Source organism: Lemur catta, chromosome 2, assembly GCF_020740605.2.
Source record: "Lemur catta isolate mLemCat1 chromosome 2, mLemCat1.pri, whole genome shotgun sequence".
Lineage (NCBI taxonomy): Eukaryota > Metazoa > Chordata > Mammalia > Primates > Lemuridae > Lemur > Lemur catta.
In genome coordinates this window covers 138828834-138847928 of record NC_059129.1, presented here as the reverse complement: position 1 = coordinate 138847928, position 19095 = coordinate 138828834, and the positions used below count along the sequence as shown (strand labels likewise).

The window sequence follows — 19095 nt, the reverse complement described above, 5'->3', positions numbered from 1 at the left end:
ACACCTTTTGAAATATCTGTGCAAAATGTGTTTATAGCTAATGGAACAAGAACACAAACACCAACTCAGCATGTTTCCTAAACAGAGCAGTAACCACCGTTTGAATGTGTGTGCTGGGACCATCTGAAATTTAATTTGCATGGGTTGCAATCTTAAAGAGAAGGAGGAGAATGTATATCAAGTAAGTGTAAGATAATCTGAGCAAAGAATTCTTCTCCTTGCTTCAAAAGACAAATAGACCGTATATAGTTGCAGGATTTAACTTGAATTTGGCTTTTACGTTAAAAAAAAGCCTTATCTGGCATCAAGAATGTGTGTGTGGGAAACTCATGGCATTAAAAGACCCCAAAATAGGAGCATTCAAGATGATAAATTGCTTTGATTATATAAATCTGAGGCCCACTGGAGAGCTCAGCCTGCCGGGGAGTCATTAGTTGCCTGGTTGTCTGCTTGAAGGACAGCATGGCTCTGCGGACCACAGGGCCACCAGAGGCTATCAGTGGAAAGGGACCAGTATGTCAAAAGCACGATGGGCAGGTGACTCAGGGAAGAGTGAACACAACAGTGTACAACAGTGTCAAACAGGTGTCCCTACCAGAGCTGTGTTTCTACATTCAACCTTCTCTGACATCAACAGACGGCACTGCCACACACTGAGATCTTAGAGAACAGAGACTCATCTGGCACACTTAATAAATCGTGAGGAAAATAGAAAGGCCTAGAATACCAGGTTTAAACAGTTGTGCATGGATTTAGTTTCCTACACAATAGCTGTATAGGTCTATCGCTGTACATACACCAAGCACAGTAGGGTAGGGAATTTAGGGGTTTTGAGACTAGAGCAAGGGAATAGCAGAGACAGTGAGAGAGGACGCTGGAAGTGCCGTCCAGGCATGGGGTGGTCAGGGCCCAGACCACTGGTACTCAAGCTACTTTCCTACCAGGACACATGAGATAGAGGACAACTTCTCCCAAGGGAGAACTGGGATCAGGCACAATTATGGGTGCATGAACTAGCTGCAACTCCATTCTCTCCTTCTCAAGCAAGCATATTGGAATGCAAGTGGGAAGAGCTGACCCTGAATCTGCCATAATTTTTTTAAATTTCTCAAGCTTCAGCACTATAAGTTTAGTGTTACTAGTCACCCATTAATTGCTGCACACCCCAAATCAATCCTAGCACTTCACTTGAGAACTTCTGGTAGTTAAGTTTTCCAGTTACTATGGCTGTATAATAAAACTCCCCTCCCAAAAAACAGTGGCTTAAAACGATGACAACTTTATTTTGTTCATCAATCTGCAATTTGGGCAGAGCTCAGCAGGACTTGCTCATATCTGCTCCACTTGGTTTCACTGGGATGGCTCACAAGGTGGGCATGGGGGGCTGGAGTGGTGTGAAGGCTCATGCACTCAGCTGCGGGCTCCACAGTCACCTCTGTCCCTCTACGTGGTCTCTGTGTTATAGGGGTGTCCAAGTAGCTAGACATTTCATATGGCAGCTCAGGGCTCCAAAGGTGCATGTCCCCAGTGAGAGAGAGAGCCGCTGGTGGGAGCTCTATCACGCTTTCTAATGTAGCCTCTGAAATCACACAGCAGCACTTCTGAGATGTTCTATTCTTCGTATGTGGGCAGGCCCATATTCAAGAGAAGAGGAATTAGACTCTACCTTTTTGGGGGAAAAGTGTTAAAGAATTTGTGAAAATGTTTGAAAATCAGCACATTAAGTATGGAAACAGAGAGGAAGAATGAAGTCTAAGATATGAAAGAAAAGGATTAGTGGAGTGTGATGACTAAAGGTGTGTGAGAAAGGGTGAAAATGAGAACATCTCTGGGCTGCAGTTCCCTACTGAGAATGGTGGGGCCCTGCAGAAAGTCTACCTGGAAGAAATTGCCAGGCATTCAGTTTCCAGTGACATGCTTTCTGAGAGTCAGAGGACACCTGGGCAGAGATCTCTACAGGCAAAAGGAGATGCAAGACCAGAGGGCAGGTGCTTTAGAGAGGGGACAGAGACAGAGAGAAGAAAGTCACATCTGAAAAGGCCAAAGCAACAACCATGACAAGGCAAACTTGCTTGAGAAAGTAAGAAAGGCAGATAAGGAATGAACAGAGTTCATTATGGGCAAGAAGGAAAGAAGAGATGCAACCAGGAAAACAAGAAATAACTAAAGGTAAGTAGGAAGATGAACATCCTAGAAGTTAAAGGAAGAAAAACTTTCAAAAAAGAGAAAGTGGTCACAGTATCTCATACCACTGACAGGAAGGGAAAAATGAAAACTGAAAAAAGGGACACTAGATTTTGTCAAGGAAGTAGACAGAAACACACATTTTAGCGACCTATTTTATTTCTATGATCAGTTCCAGGAGAGGCAATCATTTCTCAGAAAGTAGAACTAACGACTCAAATAGATGCTGGTATTTTGTGTTAAAATAAGCTGTTGCCCTGTATTCGTGAGAAAGGCCTGAAAACCATCGAAAGATAGAGGACTTATGGAGCTTAAATTCCCTCCTGAGAGAGCCAGATGCAGTTCCCCCACTGATAAGACTATCTCAGGGCAGACCACATTCAGCCCCAGGGTCTACACCCTGCACTATCAACCACCTTGTTGAGTCCCGTCACACTCTGATAGCCCTCCACAGCAACATAGGAACTGAGGTCAGCAGTTTTTAAAATCTACTTTGAAGATGTACAGAAATTATTATATTCTTGTTTTTAAATGGTATGCTACAACATATTTAAATTATTCTAAAATTTCAACTGCCATTACAGTTGAAAAGCAAACCTACCTCAAAAGTCTCTAGAGGGGCACAGGGAAGTCTATTCCAAGAGTACATTAGCTCCAATGGCACAAGCCAGATTAGCTACAAAAGCATAATTTTTAAAATCTGTCAGGGAGCTGAGAATGCAAAGGAGCCTAAACGTGTCAACCCCCACCCCCTGCCCCAAGAGAAAAGGCCAACCGCTGCTTCCTTCCCCACAAAAGCAATGGGAAGAACAGGAAGCCAAAATAGATAAGAGTGAGGAGAAAGCAGCTAAAAAAAAAATTTTTTTTTTTTTGAGATAGGATCTCACTCTGTCACCCAGGCTGGAGTGCAATGGTACCATCATAGCTCACTGCAACCTCAAACTCCTGGGCTCAAGCGATCCTCTTGCCTCAGCCTCCTGAGGAGCTGGGACCACAGGCATGAGCCACCATGCTCTGCCAATTTTTTCTATTTTTTTATAGAGACGGGGGTCTCACTCTTACTCAGCCTGGCTTTGAACTCTTGGCCTCAAGCAATCCTCCTGCTTTGGCCTCCCAGAATATCCAGCTATATTTTTAACCAACATTAATGGCCACATGTATACAGCCATATGGATTAGAACTCCAAGGAGCCTCAGCCACAGAATAAGTCTGTACCACCAGCCAACTCTTTCCCATTGATCCTCACCAAACACACAAGACTACATCAAAGGCTGGAGGTAGGGCAGGAGTTGAGAGACATCTGCCCTGAGGCCTATGGGACCTACCCCCAGGGTATAGCATAGAAGCTGAGAACGTCACTCTGAAAAAGTCCAGGCCATGTGGTAGCACTCCACAAAGCTCAGGCAGAGCAGCTGAGCAGAGGAGATGTCCTGAGGTACAAAAAGCTGGATCAAGACTGAACAAAAAGCTAACTCCCCAGTGACCCAGAAAGCTAGCAGTCAGGCTGAAAAATAGAGAGAAATCTTCCATGGTTTGGTAAGCTAGTGATGGGCTGGAAAGCATAAAGAAATCTTCAGAGTTTTGCCAGGATTCAGACCTTAAGCTTTGCTAAAGGGAAAGTCTTAATTCTGCCCTCAACACATTTGAAGTCAGTGAGGAAATGAATCTAACTAAATCTTCCCCAAAGCCCACACTTATTTCAGTTACAAATTAGATTGATTCATCACACATACCAGTGGTCTGAAAAAACAATGTAAATTACTACAGACTTTATAATTCTTTTACACACAATGTCTGGCATGCAATCAAAAATTAAAAGGCATGCAAAGAAGGAAAAAAATATAACCCACAGTCAAGAAAAGAAATAGGCAAAAGAAGCATATTCAGAGATGATACAGATGTTGAAATTATTAGGCAAGCACTTTAAAATAACTACAAAAAAGTATGTTAAAGGATCTAGTGGAAAATATGAACATGAACATGAACAGATGGAGAATTTCAGCAGAAGAATGGAAACTATAAAAAAACATTTTTAAAAAAGGTAGAAATGCTCAAAATAAAAAATAAGATTTCAAAAATGGGTTAACATAGAAAGGATCAGTAAACTTGAAGACAGACTAATAGGAATTATCCAAACTAAAACAAAAAAGAGCAAAAAACAGAAAAAAATGGAATAAAGTAAGATGTATGAGACTATATAAAATGGTACTATATGTAAGTAATTGGAGTTCCAGGACAGGAAAGAAAGGGGAACAAAAGAAATATTTTAAGAAGTAGTGAATGAAAAATTTCCAAAACTGATGAAAGGTATCAATCCACAAATCCAGAAAACTCAGAAAACCCCAAGCAGGATAAATACAGAAAAAAACACACGTAGACACGTCATATTTTACCTACTGACAGCAAAAGATAAAGAGAAAATTGGTTGGAGGAATATCACATATTACATATGGGGGAAAATGCTAAAAAGCAACAGCTAACTTCTCGTCAGAAATAAAAGAGGCCAGAAGACAACAGGCCAATATCATCAAAGGTCTGATAGGAAGAAAAAAAAAAAACTTTCAACCTAGAATTCTATACCCAGTGTAAATATCCTTTAAAAATGAAGGCAAAATAAACTTTTTTAGAAAAAGCAAAAACTAAGAGGATTTATTACCAGCAGACCTGCATATAAAAAATGCTAAAAGAAGTACTTTAAGCCAAAGGGAAATGATACAGATGGAAGAAATGAAGAATACCAGAAATGGTAAATACTTGTGGATAAATATAAAAGTCCATTTTAAATTATCTCTATTTCATATACGTACACATGTATATATGTTTTATATTTTATATATGCACACAGGTAGTCGTGGGTTATGGACAATCCAACTTACAAACTGGCTCCCAAGGCTCCCCATATGGATAATTTATAATTAAATAATTAAGTTGAATTAATAACTCAGGAACTAGTTTCTTCCACGTATATAAACAAACACGCATGGTGTGAGCAGTTCATTGGTGCAGCATCTTCACGCTAGCATCCAGTCTCATAGACAGACAGAGAAGCAGCTGACAGAAATACAAAAACATGAAGAATCAGAAGATCCAGAGCCAAGAAACTTCACAACAAAATAATTAGCTGAGGCTTTTCATCTCACTGAAGCAGAATTTGCTAAGTTTGAGGAGCAGGATCCTAACATTGAGCAGTTTATAAAGGTTTACCATGCAGTTACAGGGAACATCAGCTGCTATGAGGCCATTTATGGTGAAAAAAGAAAACAGCTGTCCCAACAACTCAAGATACCTTTTTCAAGAAACCAACTTCAGTGGTAACATCCCTCCTCCAGCACCAGACCCAAACCCTGGTTCTCCAGCTTCCCTTCCAGCCTCTCCAGCACCATCTTCTGATGAATGTCAGCTACCTTCTTGCCTCAAAAATGCCTCTTCCAGCAAACGAGGCATTGATGCAACATTAGGTGAGTGTTAACCTTTAATATTATTTTTTGAAATTTCTCCTATCTCCTATCTAAACTTTTTGTATGAGTTTGTTTTTATGTTTGAACATAAAAAATTCAATTGTTTGAATTAAAAGAAAGAGCACAATAGTTTCTGTAACTTATATTATTACAGTACAAGGGTATTATTATTGTTATAGCTTACATTGTATTATTATTACCACATATGAACCATTATAGTATTGTTGTTATTATCATCATTATTATTATTACCATATATCTGTTATTTATCAGGGATCCAAGTTACATACAAATCCAACCTAAAGATGCTCTCAGGAATGTAGCTCATCTGTAACCTGGGGACCACCTTTATATGTTTTGTTTTAAGATATCTTTATTTTATATACCATATATATATATATATATATATATATATATATATATATATATATTTGTTTCTTTTAAACACTACTGGCATCTTAAAAATAATAACATTACTGGGTTTATAGCATAAAGAGATATATAATATATGACAACAACAGTACAAAAGTGGGAGGAGTAAGGAGAATTACACTGTTTTAAGTTTCTTGCATTATTTGTGAAGTACAATACTTTTATTTGGAAGTAGACTATAATAGGCTAAAGATGCATATTGTAATCTCTTAAGCAACTACTAAAAATAGTACACAGAAATATAGCCTAAACATTTTTTGAAGATAAAATGGAATATTAAAAATATGCAATTCATCTAAAAGAAGACAGAAGGTGGAGAAGAGAAACAAAATACATTTTAGATAAATAGAAAACAAATACCAAGAAAACAAATACCGAGGAAGTTATTTTCCAAAGTGTTCCAATATTACCATTACTTAAACAGCAAATGCTATGGACCAGGTACTATTCTAAACCTAACAATATTGGGACAATTGCAAAATTTGAATATGGACTATTATATCTGTGTTGTTTCCTAAAATTAATACTATTTACTGTGCTTATGTTAGAAAACATTCTTTTTCTTCTCAAGAATTACACGCAGAAATATTTGGATATAAAGGGACACGATATCTGCAACTTACTCTTCAAAGGTTCAGGGGAAAAAATATAACAGAGAGCAAGATTGAGGAAGATAAGGAAAAAGAGAGCAATAATTATGGAAATCAGTTAACAATTGATAAATGCGTATAAAGAGTATACAGAATTCTTTAAATTATTCTTGCCACTCTTCTGGAAGTTTGAAATCATTTGAAAATAAAGTTACGCCATCTGCAGAATTAAATGTGTTCATGAATAGACCGTCTTAAATATGATGCTGTGAAGCTATGTTATGTTAAATACATATTAAGTCAATGTTATCATTTTTAAACAAGACTACATATGGCATGATATCATATTTATAAAGAAAAATAAACCAAACTAAACAACCTATTCTTTGGGAATGCATGCATTCAAACTCCTTGAGGGGAACAAAAGGCAAGGCACTGATAATGACCACCTAAGGCTACGATGGCCTCAGGAAGGGGCAGGGGACCAGGCCACAGCAGAGGACAGCAACAGATTCGAAAGCATTGGCATTGATGTGGTTCTTGAGTTGGGTGGTAGTTTCGTGGGGGTTCTTTATAGTATTTTATTTCAAATATTGCACGTGTTACATATAATCTTCTGTATGAATCTAATATTACATGTTTTAAAAGGTAGAAATTAAGGAGATGGAAGATCATCTTATAAAAATAAGTTTGAACTGGGACCAACCTTTATATTTAGTGAAAAACTAAGTATAATCCTTAAGTTGATCCCCAACCCTTACTCAAGCCAACTGACATTTTATTAGATCTAAATTCCTGGACATAACTCATTCTATTAATAAGTATCTATTGACTACTGCTGTTTTCTCTTTCCTAACAACCGCAGCTACAAAAGAACAAATGCATTTCCTTGAAACCCTTAATTTAAATTCTCTTCCTAAGACATAACTCTGCCATGAATAAATTATGTGCAACATTGTACTGCAAAAGAAAATCTCCATGATATGCAGATATGGTCCATTAAATAATTAACTATCACTTTCCTATTATAGGAACCTACAAGAGTCCTTTCTGCATAATTTGGTATCATTGCCCACTAATTGAGAGAAAACACAATAAAACACAAGGTGTTAATAGTATCCTTAAGAGCTTTATTAGATAAATTAAAGTGTCCAAAGTGAAGAACCTATATAATGGGAAACTATTCTAGGTGGTTGTTAGGTAACATTCATATATATCACCAAGTGCTTTATTTGCTTAAAGCATTTATTCAAAAATAAAGAAATACTAGAGAGAAGTCTTGGTCAGCCAAGAGGACATCCCAACTCTATCCCTGATTCTCTAAGTGATCAAGAAAATCTTTTTCCTCTGCCTCAATTTAACACATCTGAAAAAAGGTGATACCCAATTCTGAATTCAGAAGAATTACATCAAATAATCAAAGTTTCTGAGGCAAATGTGTTCTATAAGACATTATTAATTATAAATTGTACTAATGTACATGACTTTACAAAATGCAAACACTGAAGCACAAGGAAGTTCTTTTCCAAAGTGTTCCGATATTACATTACTTCATTAAACAGCGAATGCTATGGACCAGGTACTCTTCTAAGTGCTGGGACGCAGCAGTGTACACAGCAGATGGAGCGCCCACCCTCACGGGACTGGCATGTGCTGCTCACACACACAGATGAATGGGTTAGTGTTTTCATGTCAAGAAGTCATTAATAAGGTTTTGAAGTCACCTAAAATTCCTGTGGAACCACAGTGGGTTATAAATGTCCTTGGCTCCATCTATGACAACAGGTTTACAAGGAACATTCAGTGGTAAGGTCCCAACGGTCATCTACTATTATCCGTATCAGCCCCATGGTGTTCTATGATGCACAACACGGCCAGCACTGGGACAAAAACAGATGGGCCCTTTGCAGGTGTTTTCTGAGATGGTGGAGACCTTGATGCAGTTCTGTATAGGAGGATTAAGAAAAGATGGGGTCCTTATGTGTTATAAGGGCAGCACCTTCTACTAGAAAATAAATTATCCCATTTATGACAGAGACATTATTATTATTGGAAATAGCACTTTTTTTTTTACAAGAGACATCCCCAAGTTCCATCTTCAAGGCAAATATGACCCAAGTTTTACTGACTCCCAATTATTCATCATTTATTTCAGAGGGTGTTAGCTAAATTAAAAAGAAGAAAGGAAGGGAGGGAGGGAGGAAAAAAAGGAAGGAGAAAGGGAGGGAAAGAAAGAAGAAAACATATAGCTTTTTTAAAAAAATCATCAATGGACTTCTAGTGATGAGAAATTGAGAATGTTCCTACATTCTCAAGCACGTGAACCCCAGAAACACCTCCAAACTTGTCTGTGGTGACAGCATAGAACTGGGAGCCCAGATCTGCACAGACCTCCCCTCACCACATGTGATGCTGCTGAAAACGTGGACCTCACCCAGCCTCCCAGTGTGTTCCCTCTTTCTGTCCCTGTGACTGAGAGAATGATATTTTAATATTAATAATTTAGGACTGAAGACTTTTTATTATTCAAAATTTCAACTGCAAACAAAAGCAGACTGTATGCGTGTGTATGCCAGAGAGAAAAAGAGAAGGAAACTGCTAATGTTCACTCATCTTTTGAAATTCCACTTCTGGGGATGTGAGAATGACGACATTGCATAGAGAGTCTTTGATGAGACTCTTAATAACTGCAAGGAACAGCGAGATGTCTCGACAGCACTGCAATCAGCTCTGCTCCCCGCTCAAGTACAGCTATGAAACACTGTCACTTTTCATCAGTCTTCCCCACACTGCATGAGATGCCGGCAGATGAGCAGCCCCTCCCTACTTGGAAAACAGTGGAGTGTTGTATATGGCGTTGTAACAGCTTTCTTTACTGTCTTTACCATTCTGGGACGGTAGCTCCAACAATGGAAATGAAATCCAGGGTCTGGATAAGGATGGGTTCCCAGACATCCCTGTGGGATCCCATTCTGAAGGAGCAGGAGCAAGGTCACAGCTTCACTCAGGCTCCTCCAATTAATAAAGGTCTTTATTATAATGGCAGACGGCATAACTGTGCATTTTTTCAGCTCTAATATGCTTTCACGGTCACACCTGCTTATTAACCTACATACTCTCTTTCTCAAAATGCTCTAAGAAAGTGACCAGGGTCCTTGGGGGACTACTTCCAAGATTTACTCTAATGGCATGCACCATTTATTAGCATTTGCTATGTACAGGACACTGTACTAAGTATACTTTTTCCATTTTTAATCTTCACAACATTTAAAGGTAGATATTATTAACCTCATTTTACACAATGGGAAACTGAGGCTTAAAAAAGACAAATCATTTGCCCAAGATCATACTGCTAGTAAGAATCTTGGGGCCTGTCCTTCCAAAATCCATGCCTTTAACCAGTATTCTATACTTGAGGGGGAGCAGCATGACTCGTCAGGAGCAGGGACTTTGCAGTCAGAGCCTTCCCACTGATTAGCTGTGTGGCCTTAGGTGACCATTTAACCTCACAAAGGTTCTGTCACTTTGTCTTCAATATGAGAATCATAATGTCTACCCTGCCTTTCTCCAGGGGTTGAAGACAGTATCAACACCTGTTGCTGAGTTCTAATTAAGTTCATTTCTCATGGACAAACTTCCTTGTCCATCTGTTCAAGATCAGGAACAGGCCGGGGGGATGGCGGGGTGAGAGAAGCAGACAAAGGAGGTCTAAAGCTAAATTTAGAAGTTATATGTGTTTCTTTTCACATTTTTTATTTGCTCTTGTGTAAGTCTCTGGGGAAACATGGATTCTAATGTTTGACAGTGAATTCTACCAACATTAAAAGCTATCTGGACTTGAAATTAAACAATCAAAGTAGGGAACGTCAGGGTATGTGCTCAGTAAGTAACTAAAGGAAGGCTACAAGCAAGGCAGGCAGGGGCAGACAATGCCCACACTTCCTCTGGATCTCACTTAGTGATTAGCCTGTTGATGTTTCATTTCCCATGCATGGGGCTAATTGGTTCTTTGAGTCTCTAGCAAATTAATTTGGTCAATTATTTAATTTCACTCTGTCGGCTACGAATAAAGAACTTAAAACCAATGCAGTGACACTCTTAGCCAAACCATAATATTTATAGGTTGAATAGCTTTCTGGTTTTTCTTAACTGAGGCATTATGCTAGGATGGGCCTCTTATTTTCTTGAAATTTCAAATTGCCTAGTTGATGCAACACCCATGGAAACCAAACACGCACATACACACACACACACACACACACACACACACACACACACACACTCCTGCAGAGCCGATACAAAAATGAAGCTGCAAATAGGAGCTAATAAAATCCCAGTGCACACGTTTCTTTCTACCATCATCAATTAACACAGCACTGACGCAGAAAAGGTCCCTAACAACGTGCTAGTGAGGACTTTGGGGAACTCGTGGAAAAAACACACACAGAGATCAAGAAATGAAAATGAATTTGTGATGGTTTGGTTAAAAGCTATGTTTGAATGAAGAAAATAAAAGAGGCTAAGTAATAACTGGGGGATCCCTAATCATACAGTGGGGATTTGGGTATATATAGAAAATGAAATATTCATCATCCTACATGAAACACACTTGTGGCTGAAGCTCTGCAACAGAATCACAAAATTAATCCATTTTTTTCCACTCTTTAAATCACTAAAAAGAGCCAAAATGCCAAGGTGGATCTGTTCCAAACTTTTTTTAACATTAGGAACACAGTGAATACCCTCCAACTAGAGGACCACTTGTAACTAAAGCCACCATTAGAGAGATGGCATTTCTGTTAGACCATACGGCATCCCCACTGGTGTTTATGCTGACTTAGAATGCAAATGGACCTGGAACCTCTGTACCCCACCCTCCAGTTTCCACCAGTCTGTAAGGACACGAGCCTGGCGCTAGATGGAGACCCATGGGAGCAACAGCAGCATGATAAAGCATGCCTCCTTGCCATTTGAACACCTGTTCACACTCTTCCCCTCCCGTCCCCAGGTCCCCCAACAGACTCCACCAACAAGTCTCAAACATGCACCAAAGCTAAACTTCTAGGAGACACCAGAGAAATTCATGCACAGTCAGAAATGGGAGAGAGTTGTGTGTGAGAAAGACTGGAGATTAGCTTAAATCTGAGATCTTTCTTCTAGCCTTTCTGAGTCCTGTTAAAATTGTTCATCATAGCACAGTGTTAGAAATGTTGCCCCTCCAAGAGTCATAGGGCTTTGAGTAAAAAGTATTACATTGTCAAGAGATCATTCATTCCCAGTTGAGATAGCATTTCAAAGAGCAAAGGCCAGGCCCAAAATCAGAGCCTATTCATACTAATCAGAAACATTTGCTTTTGTTATCGGAAACTAAATTAACACAAAAGGTTTAAATTAAGCCTACCTACCCACAGAAGCAGGTGGAGACCGAAGGAGTATCATGTCCCATAATAACCAGGATATGGGAAGCTCAAAAAACTCCCTAAAAATACATTGCTTTCTTTTAATTGGGGTGGGGGGGTGGGGGGGGCGGGGGACTGGGAGGGCAGGTAAGTAACTACAACTTTCCTTGAGCATAGGATACTGGGAATTACATAAGAAGTTGCATTTCAAATGCTGGACCCAGTAAGAGCAATTGAAACGGATTTGGAATGTGATTAAATAGCTTTATCTAATGACTATTAATAAATAAGAAGACCTTTCATTAGTTGGCAGGAGGACAGTTGCTACCGGCCAATTTGATTTTCCTGAAAACGGTGAAGACTCCCATGCACTATTTTTCCAGATACAATCCCAATCCCTAAAGTCCTAAAGCATTGTGTCTGGAATCAGAAGTTGCCATGTAGTGTCATCCTTTTCTTCAAAGACCTAAGGTCTCCTTTCACATGTTCCCAAATTGTTTCATTTTGTACATTTTTTACTGAAACCTTTTTGAGAGTGAAGAGTTCAAAAACCTCATGGTAAATAAGAAGTTGTTAATCAAGAGGGAACATGTAAGGAGAGTGAAAAATAAAATTATCCACCCAGGGCACATTGGATAGCTGACACTTTTAAACCTAAAATAACCAACATTCCCCAGTATTACCCTAAGTTGTACAGAAGATTTAGTCAAGTGAGCTTAAGAAGATGCCCTAAATCTTGTCAGAAAAAAAAAAAATAACCAAGTCAATTCCATCTACCCCTGACTTAGACATCTACCCCACCCCTCTTCCCATGGTAGGCTACAGCTGGGCTGATTTGCTGGTCCCCAAACTCAGTAGAGAGAGCGCCGAGGACCAGTCACCTACGGCGCCACCTGCTAGGTCCCACCCAAGGCTCGGGAGCAGCAAGGCCGAGCACACCTTACAAGTGTCCCCACTTCCCTCTCCGCTCTCAGGAGCCCGGCCCAGAACTGCGTTATCTCTAGTGACTGAAAAGCAAACAGACCTTTAAAAGAAAAAGAGGGAGAGCGGGCTGGTATTATATAACAATGTACAGTCGGGAAGGCTTCTAGAAAATGAAAGTAGCCAAAGGAGGGGCAGGGGAGGCGAGGGGAGCGCGGCGTCGGGGGACCCGGCGCCGCCACTTACTCGAAGGCGAAGAAGAGTCCGCTAGTGACCAGGATGAGGATGAGAGTCAGGTAGAAGACGCCCGTCTGCCGGGCCATCATGATCCTCCCGTTGCAGAAGAACTTGTTTCGTCCCGGGAACACCTCCCATTTCCTCCGGGCCGCGATTTTCTTCTTCTTGTGGGGCGACTCCATGGGGGAGGAGCTGTGGGTGCTGATCTGGCTGTACTCGCAGTCTTTCATGGGCCCGCCGCCGCCGGGAGGCATCCACGAGGGCAGCCGGCTGGGGGCGCACGCCCCCAGGAGCCCCCCGGCCGCGCGGGCCCCGCCGAGCCACGGCCGCCGCCCGCCGCCCGGCAGCCCCCCGAGCCGCGGCGCCGCTGCCCCTAAACGGGCTCCCGGCTCGGCGACAACTTTGCCGAGGACACCCAGGTTAACCCTTTGCGGAGACCAACTGTCATAGCAGAATCCCCGTTCGAGAGGGACGGTGCTCGCCCGCAGCCCCCGGCAGCGGTCCTCCGTCGCTTCCAGCCCGCGTCCCGGGGCGCGGGGGTCAGCCCGGCCGGCCCCTGGGTCGCCGTGCGCTCGCCCCCTCGCACGGCCGCCGGCTCGGCCCCGCCGCCCCCGGGCCCCCGGCCGCGCCTCGGCTCCGGCCCGCCGACCCCCGAGCGCTGCGCCCCGAGGGGACACGAGGCGGCGGCCCCGGCGCTGGCTTCCCTGGGAGCCACTTCTGCGCCTCGGCCAGGTTTATTCTACTCCTTCCTCCGGTGGCTGATCCTCCCAGGAGAGAGCGCTGGAAACTGGGCGGCAGCTCGCGGCACCGGCAACCCCTCCCAGGGGTGGGGACAACCACGCACGTTATTCTGTCAGGAGCGGCTCGGCGAGAGCCCGGGCGCTGCTCGCTCCGCGACCCCGCGTCGGCGCGCCTGGCAGCCGAGCCGAGTCCGCGGCCCCCGCGCGGGGCTGCCGGGGCGCCCGGGCCGAGGGTGGCGGCGGCGGCTCGCGGGCTGCGCGGCGAGGGGTCCCTCGCTTCGCTCTGCCCAGAGGAGCCGGCCCCGGCGCGAGCAGGGCCGCCGGAGGGCCGCGGGGACACCGCCACAAACACTTGTTTGCAAGGCTCAGCCCCCGCGCGCGCGCGGCGCTCGGAGCGGGTCCGCCTTCTCCCGGCCGGGTGGGCGGTGGCGCCCGCGCCTCGCCAGCCGGGCTCCTCCTCCTGCTCCTCCTCCTCGCCGGCGAAGCCCGGGCACTGCGGGGGTCCCAGCCCCAGTCCCCCTGGGCCGGACGGGCCTGGCGCGGCTCCCTAGGGCGTCGCGCTAGGCGGTGTCGGGCGGGCGGCCGCGGCGCGCTGTGCGCTCTCCGCAGACTTCTGTCCGCCTCCGATTTCGCCGCCCGCTTTATTCGCGGCAGCAGCTGCCGCCTCGAGACACGCACATTCACATGGCAACCGGCAAACCCATCCTTGCCACTCCCCGGGACCTGAGGAGCCACGGCGCGGAGAGGTGACCCTCTCTGGCCTGCCCCGGCTCTTCCCTTCCTCCCCAGCGGGCGGCTGGTCGGTCTCCAGGGGACTCTACTGGCCCCGGGGGATGGGGCGGGGGTGCTGGGAGACGGGGTGGGCAGGGACGGCGAGGCAGGCCTGACTCCGGGACCGGGCTGCGGGCGAGGGTCTCGGGCCCGGCTCCACCGGCTTCCAGGCCGGGAGCGAAGCGGGGAGCGGAGCGGTAAGCGTCCCCTCCGGCCCTGGCTTCCCTCCCGGAGTAAAAGCCCCTTGGTGGCCAGGCTGTTTGGGTTGCTGCCTCCCGGGTCCCTTCGGTCTCCACTTCGCACGGACGCTCACAATCAGCTGGTTTTATTTCTCCCTCCTTTCCCCTGCAGAGCCCCCTCGGCAGCAGAGGGACCGCGCGCGCCTCCCTCCGTCCCCGCCTGACAGCCCCTGCGGTCGGCGGCGCAGCCCTCGCGCGCTCGCTCGCGCCCTCCCAGGCGCTGCCGCGGGGTCTGCGCCCTCGCAGGGGTGGGCACAGCCCGTGAGTCGCGCAAAGCGAGGGCAGCAGGGCGGGGACGCTCGGTTTTCCGAGCCCCACTTTCCTTTCACGGCCCGCTGGGATGTGTAGTTCTTCCTCTAGCCGTCTGGCTCCGAGAGGAAACACGACTTGAGGACCAAAAAACTACAAGTCCCTGCATCCCCCGCGACGAGGGCGGGAGAGGCGCGGTGCTGCGCGTTCTGGAGCTTGGTGGTTGGAGATGGGAACCGACAAAGTGGGTGGTGGGAGACGGTGCCTGCTCTGTGCTGGTCACTTTACACATGTTCTTTGTCTAATCTTCACGACCCTGCGAGGCACTACTGTATCCGTCTTAGAGAAGGCTTAACTACTGGCCAAACATCGCAGCTCCCCAGTGCTAGAATGGCTTGGAACCCAGAGCCCTGAGTACGTCCCTTACCGAGCATGCCTTGGTGAGCCTTGTCAGGGGGAGATGAGATTGGCTTATCCAGGAGGGCCGGTGGACAAGGGCTTCCTGTAATAAGGGGAAAGTGGTGGGAGTGGCAATTAGAGTATGACACGAAGTTATAAGGAGTTATGAATAAAAATGGAATTTACAGGGTTCCATTCAAAAGCAGGTTGGGGCGTTGGGGGAATGGATCTTAAACACACGGTCAGAATTGGGTTTGAATTATTTTAGGTATTGTTTGAGAGACAATCACATTTCGGGAACAATTAAGTACTTTGTGGCTGGACTATTTTTTAAAAGCCAACTGGCAGGCCTCAGACATTTCAAGAGAAAGCACTCATATGCTCTTCTGTGCTTTAGCTAATGGGATCATGGGATATTATTCTATTTATTACAAGCACCTTTTCTGTGGGTGCCCAATTATAATAATACACTAGATCCATTGACTTGATGGCTTGAAAAAAGACTCCCACTCTTGTTCTCAATTAAGACCAAATTTTTCTGTCATGGTTATGCTTTTTAAAAGTCCTTATCTATTAGAGATACAAGCTAAAGTATCTGCAAGTGAAATGATACAAAGTCAGAAATGTGCTTTAAAACACTCCAGCCCATCCCCCCCACTCCCCCAAAGACATGGGGTATAGATAAAACAATATTGGAAACTGTTGAAAATTGTTGATGTTGGGTGATGTATCTGTATTTAATTATCTATTGCTACCAATTACCACAAATCTAGTGGCTTTAAAACAACACAGATTTTTCTCACAGCTTCTGTGGGTCAGGGGTCCAGGCACACTGAGTCCTTAGTGCCTCACACCTGGTATCAAGTGTTGGCCAGGCTGCATTCTCATCACCTGGAGAACTGGCTTCCGCTCTCACGCAGTCACTAGCAGAATGCATCTCCTTGCAGCTGTAGGACTGAGGGCCCTGGCTTCTTGCTGACTGTCGACTGGAAACTATCCTCAGCTCCAAGAGGGTGCCTGCAGTTCCTAGAGGTGACCTGGACTTCATTGTCACCTGGGCCTTCCCAGCATGGCCACTTACTTCATCAAGCCAGCGAGGAGAGTCCCCAGAGCGAGTCTGCTAGCAAGACAGAATCTTATGTAACATAAGGTGATCACACAGGGACAACATCAATGCACACATTCTATTGGCCAGAAAGCAAGTGACAGGTTGCACACACTCAAGGGCAGGGAATTATGGAAGGGTGTGAACACTAGGGTGAGGGGCCCACCCTACAGTCTGTCTCCCACAGTGTACAAGAGGGTCCACTATGCTATTCCTATCCACTACATCTATTTATGTTTTATGTTTGAAATTTTCCATAAAAAAGAAAGTGAATTATTTATTTTAAAATTTAGTCTAAATTTTCCACAGCAAATAAGATATATTGATAGACTTTCTAAATAAGCTGATATGATTGTTTACAGCTGTCTTCCTAGGTATTATTAATACTGTTTTCTTCCCACTCCATGTATACTGAGACCTCTGGCAATCGGTTCACTTATACGGTGACTTGTACTTAAGGGAGTTTACTAGAACCTGGTGTGGTAGCCATGGATTTAGCTCACCAAATACAGTTGGCCCTTGAACAACACAGATTTGAACTGTGTGGGTCCACTTACATGGGGATTTTTTTCAACCAAAAGCAGATCAAAAATACAGTATTCCCAGGATGTGAAGACCCCATATAGTGAGGGCCAGGGCTGACTTTTCATATCCACGAGTTCCATGGGGCTGATTGAGGGACTTGAATATGTGCAGGTTTGGGTTTATGCGTATACTGAGGGACGACTGGAAAACCTACTGTATAAGGTATGGTAGAGTTCACTCATTCATTCATTCATTTCACAATTATTTCTTTTGGAGCCTGGATCGTACTGAGTACTGTTTTAGCAGCAGGGATATGAAATGACCTGAGATAGAAGTTTATATCTGGGGGCTGGGGGAGAGGTGGAGGGAACAAACAATAAACAAATAAATGTCCAAGTAGTAAGACAATTTCAGAGACCAATTATAAGGATGAGAAAACAAAGCAGGGTCGTGGGCTAGAGAGGCTGGGCAGGGGCAAGGGACCTCTGTGGAGGAGACATTTGAGCGGAGGACCGAAGAATGAGAAACAGCAAGTGCAAAGGCCAAGGCACAACAAGCCCAGAAAATTTTGGAGGCACAAAGGAAAAAACAGTCTGGCTGGTGTGGAGCGAGGGCCAGGGAGAGAGGTAGGAGGTAAGGCTAGCGGGAGACAGGACCCAGGAGGCATCTGGCATCTATTCCACATGCACTGAAAGTCGCTTGCCCTGTAGCCACCACTGGTTCAAGTGGGGAGTGAGAAAGGAGAGTCGCATACCCTCCTTGCTCTCTCGGAAACTTTAATGTTTGTACTGCTAGAAGGACTTCAGTGCATCTAGAATTATAGACCAAAACATTTATTTATTTTGCATATGAGGACACTGAAGCCCAGAAAAGCCAAGTAACCTGCTAAAAATTCCTTGAGAATGCCTCACACGTAACAAATAATCCAAAAATCAATCTTGAATGGGAAGAGGCCATGATCTGATTTAAAGCTGTAGAAAACCGAGAATGGATAATCATTTAGTGCCTGTCACGTACAAGGCAGTGTGGTAAAGAAAGTGAATATGGCAGAGAAACTACAATCTAGGTTGGAAAACAAGATGGAGACACATAAAAAATTAAATAAAAGAAAATAATAAAATAAAAATAACTATCTTTTCTAAAGTATCTTTTTGTATTGGGTAATATCCTGTTTCTTTGCACATTTAGCTCATTAAATCCAGAGGACAACCGGATGCAACAGGGATTATTATCTTTCACAGAGGAGGAAACAGAAGGTCAGAGACGCTGGGTGACTTGCCCCAGGTTTCACGGTGAGCAGTGGAGTCAGCGTCTAGGCCAGGTGCGTATGTCTGATTCCAGCTCTTCTACAGCCACACAAATGGAAAGAGTGCACTGTGTCTGGTTAACTGCCCACTGAGAAGAATAAAGAAAAGTATCCTCATTTCAGAGGGAAGAGAAATCTCAGGCCCAGACTGTAGCCAGGTGCAACTCTGACTGTGACAATTTGGACAGGCAGAGCAAAAGGGGCTAGTCGTCTCTCAGGGAAATGGGAATGGGTGTAGAAAAGTAAACTGGTGGGAAACACATGATGTTCCTAGTAGAATTGACCAGGAGCCAAGTGCATGTAATTTACTTGGGAGGGGATTCCAGAAAACACCTCTGCGTTAGTGAGGAAGCGAGATAGTGAGGGAAAGGAAACCAGTAACGCATGCATTATCAAGCAGGTTACCACTGTGGGTGGCTGAAGTTCAGACCCTCCACGGAGCCCTCTGCCCTCCCAGAGGTCTGAGTTATCCCAGCTGGGGGGGTGAGGAAGCTGAAGCTTATCCACCAACTCCCCATCCGTCACTAGTCAAGAGCTGCT

At 44.4% G+C, this 19095-nt stretch overlaps 1 protein-coding gene and 1 pseudogene across 2 annotated transcripts in view; one reads left to right on the top strand and one right to left on the bottom strand.

The window, feature by feature from the left end:
- ZDHHC14 (zinc finger DHHC-type palmitoyltransferase 14) overlaps nucleotides 1–13513 on the bottom strand; it is a 237781-nt gene extending 224268 nt beyond the window's left edge. For both annotated transcript variants that reach the window (XM_045544631.1, XM_045544632.1), the window contains exon 1: nucleotides 13231–13513. In XM_045544631.1, the coding sequence (XP_045400587.1) occupies nucleotides 13231–13475 (245 nt within the window). In that variant the 5' untranslated portion in view covers nucleotides 13476–13513. The remainder of the gene's footprint in view (nucleotides 1–13230) is intronic.
- A 1132-nt stretch (nucleotides 13514–14645) lies between these two features.
- LOC123632161 lies at nucleotides 14646–16620 on the top strand (annotated as a pseudogene).
- Nucleotides 16621–19095: the final 2475 nt, after the last annotated feature.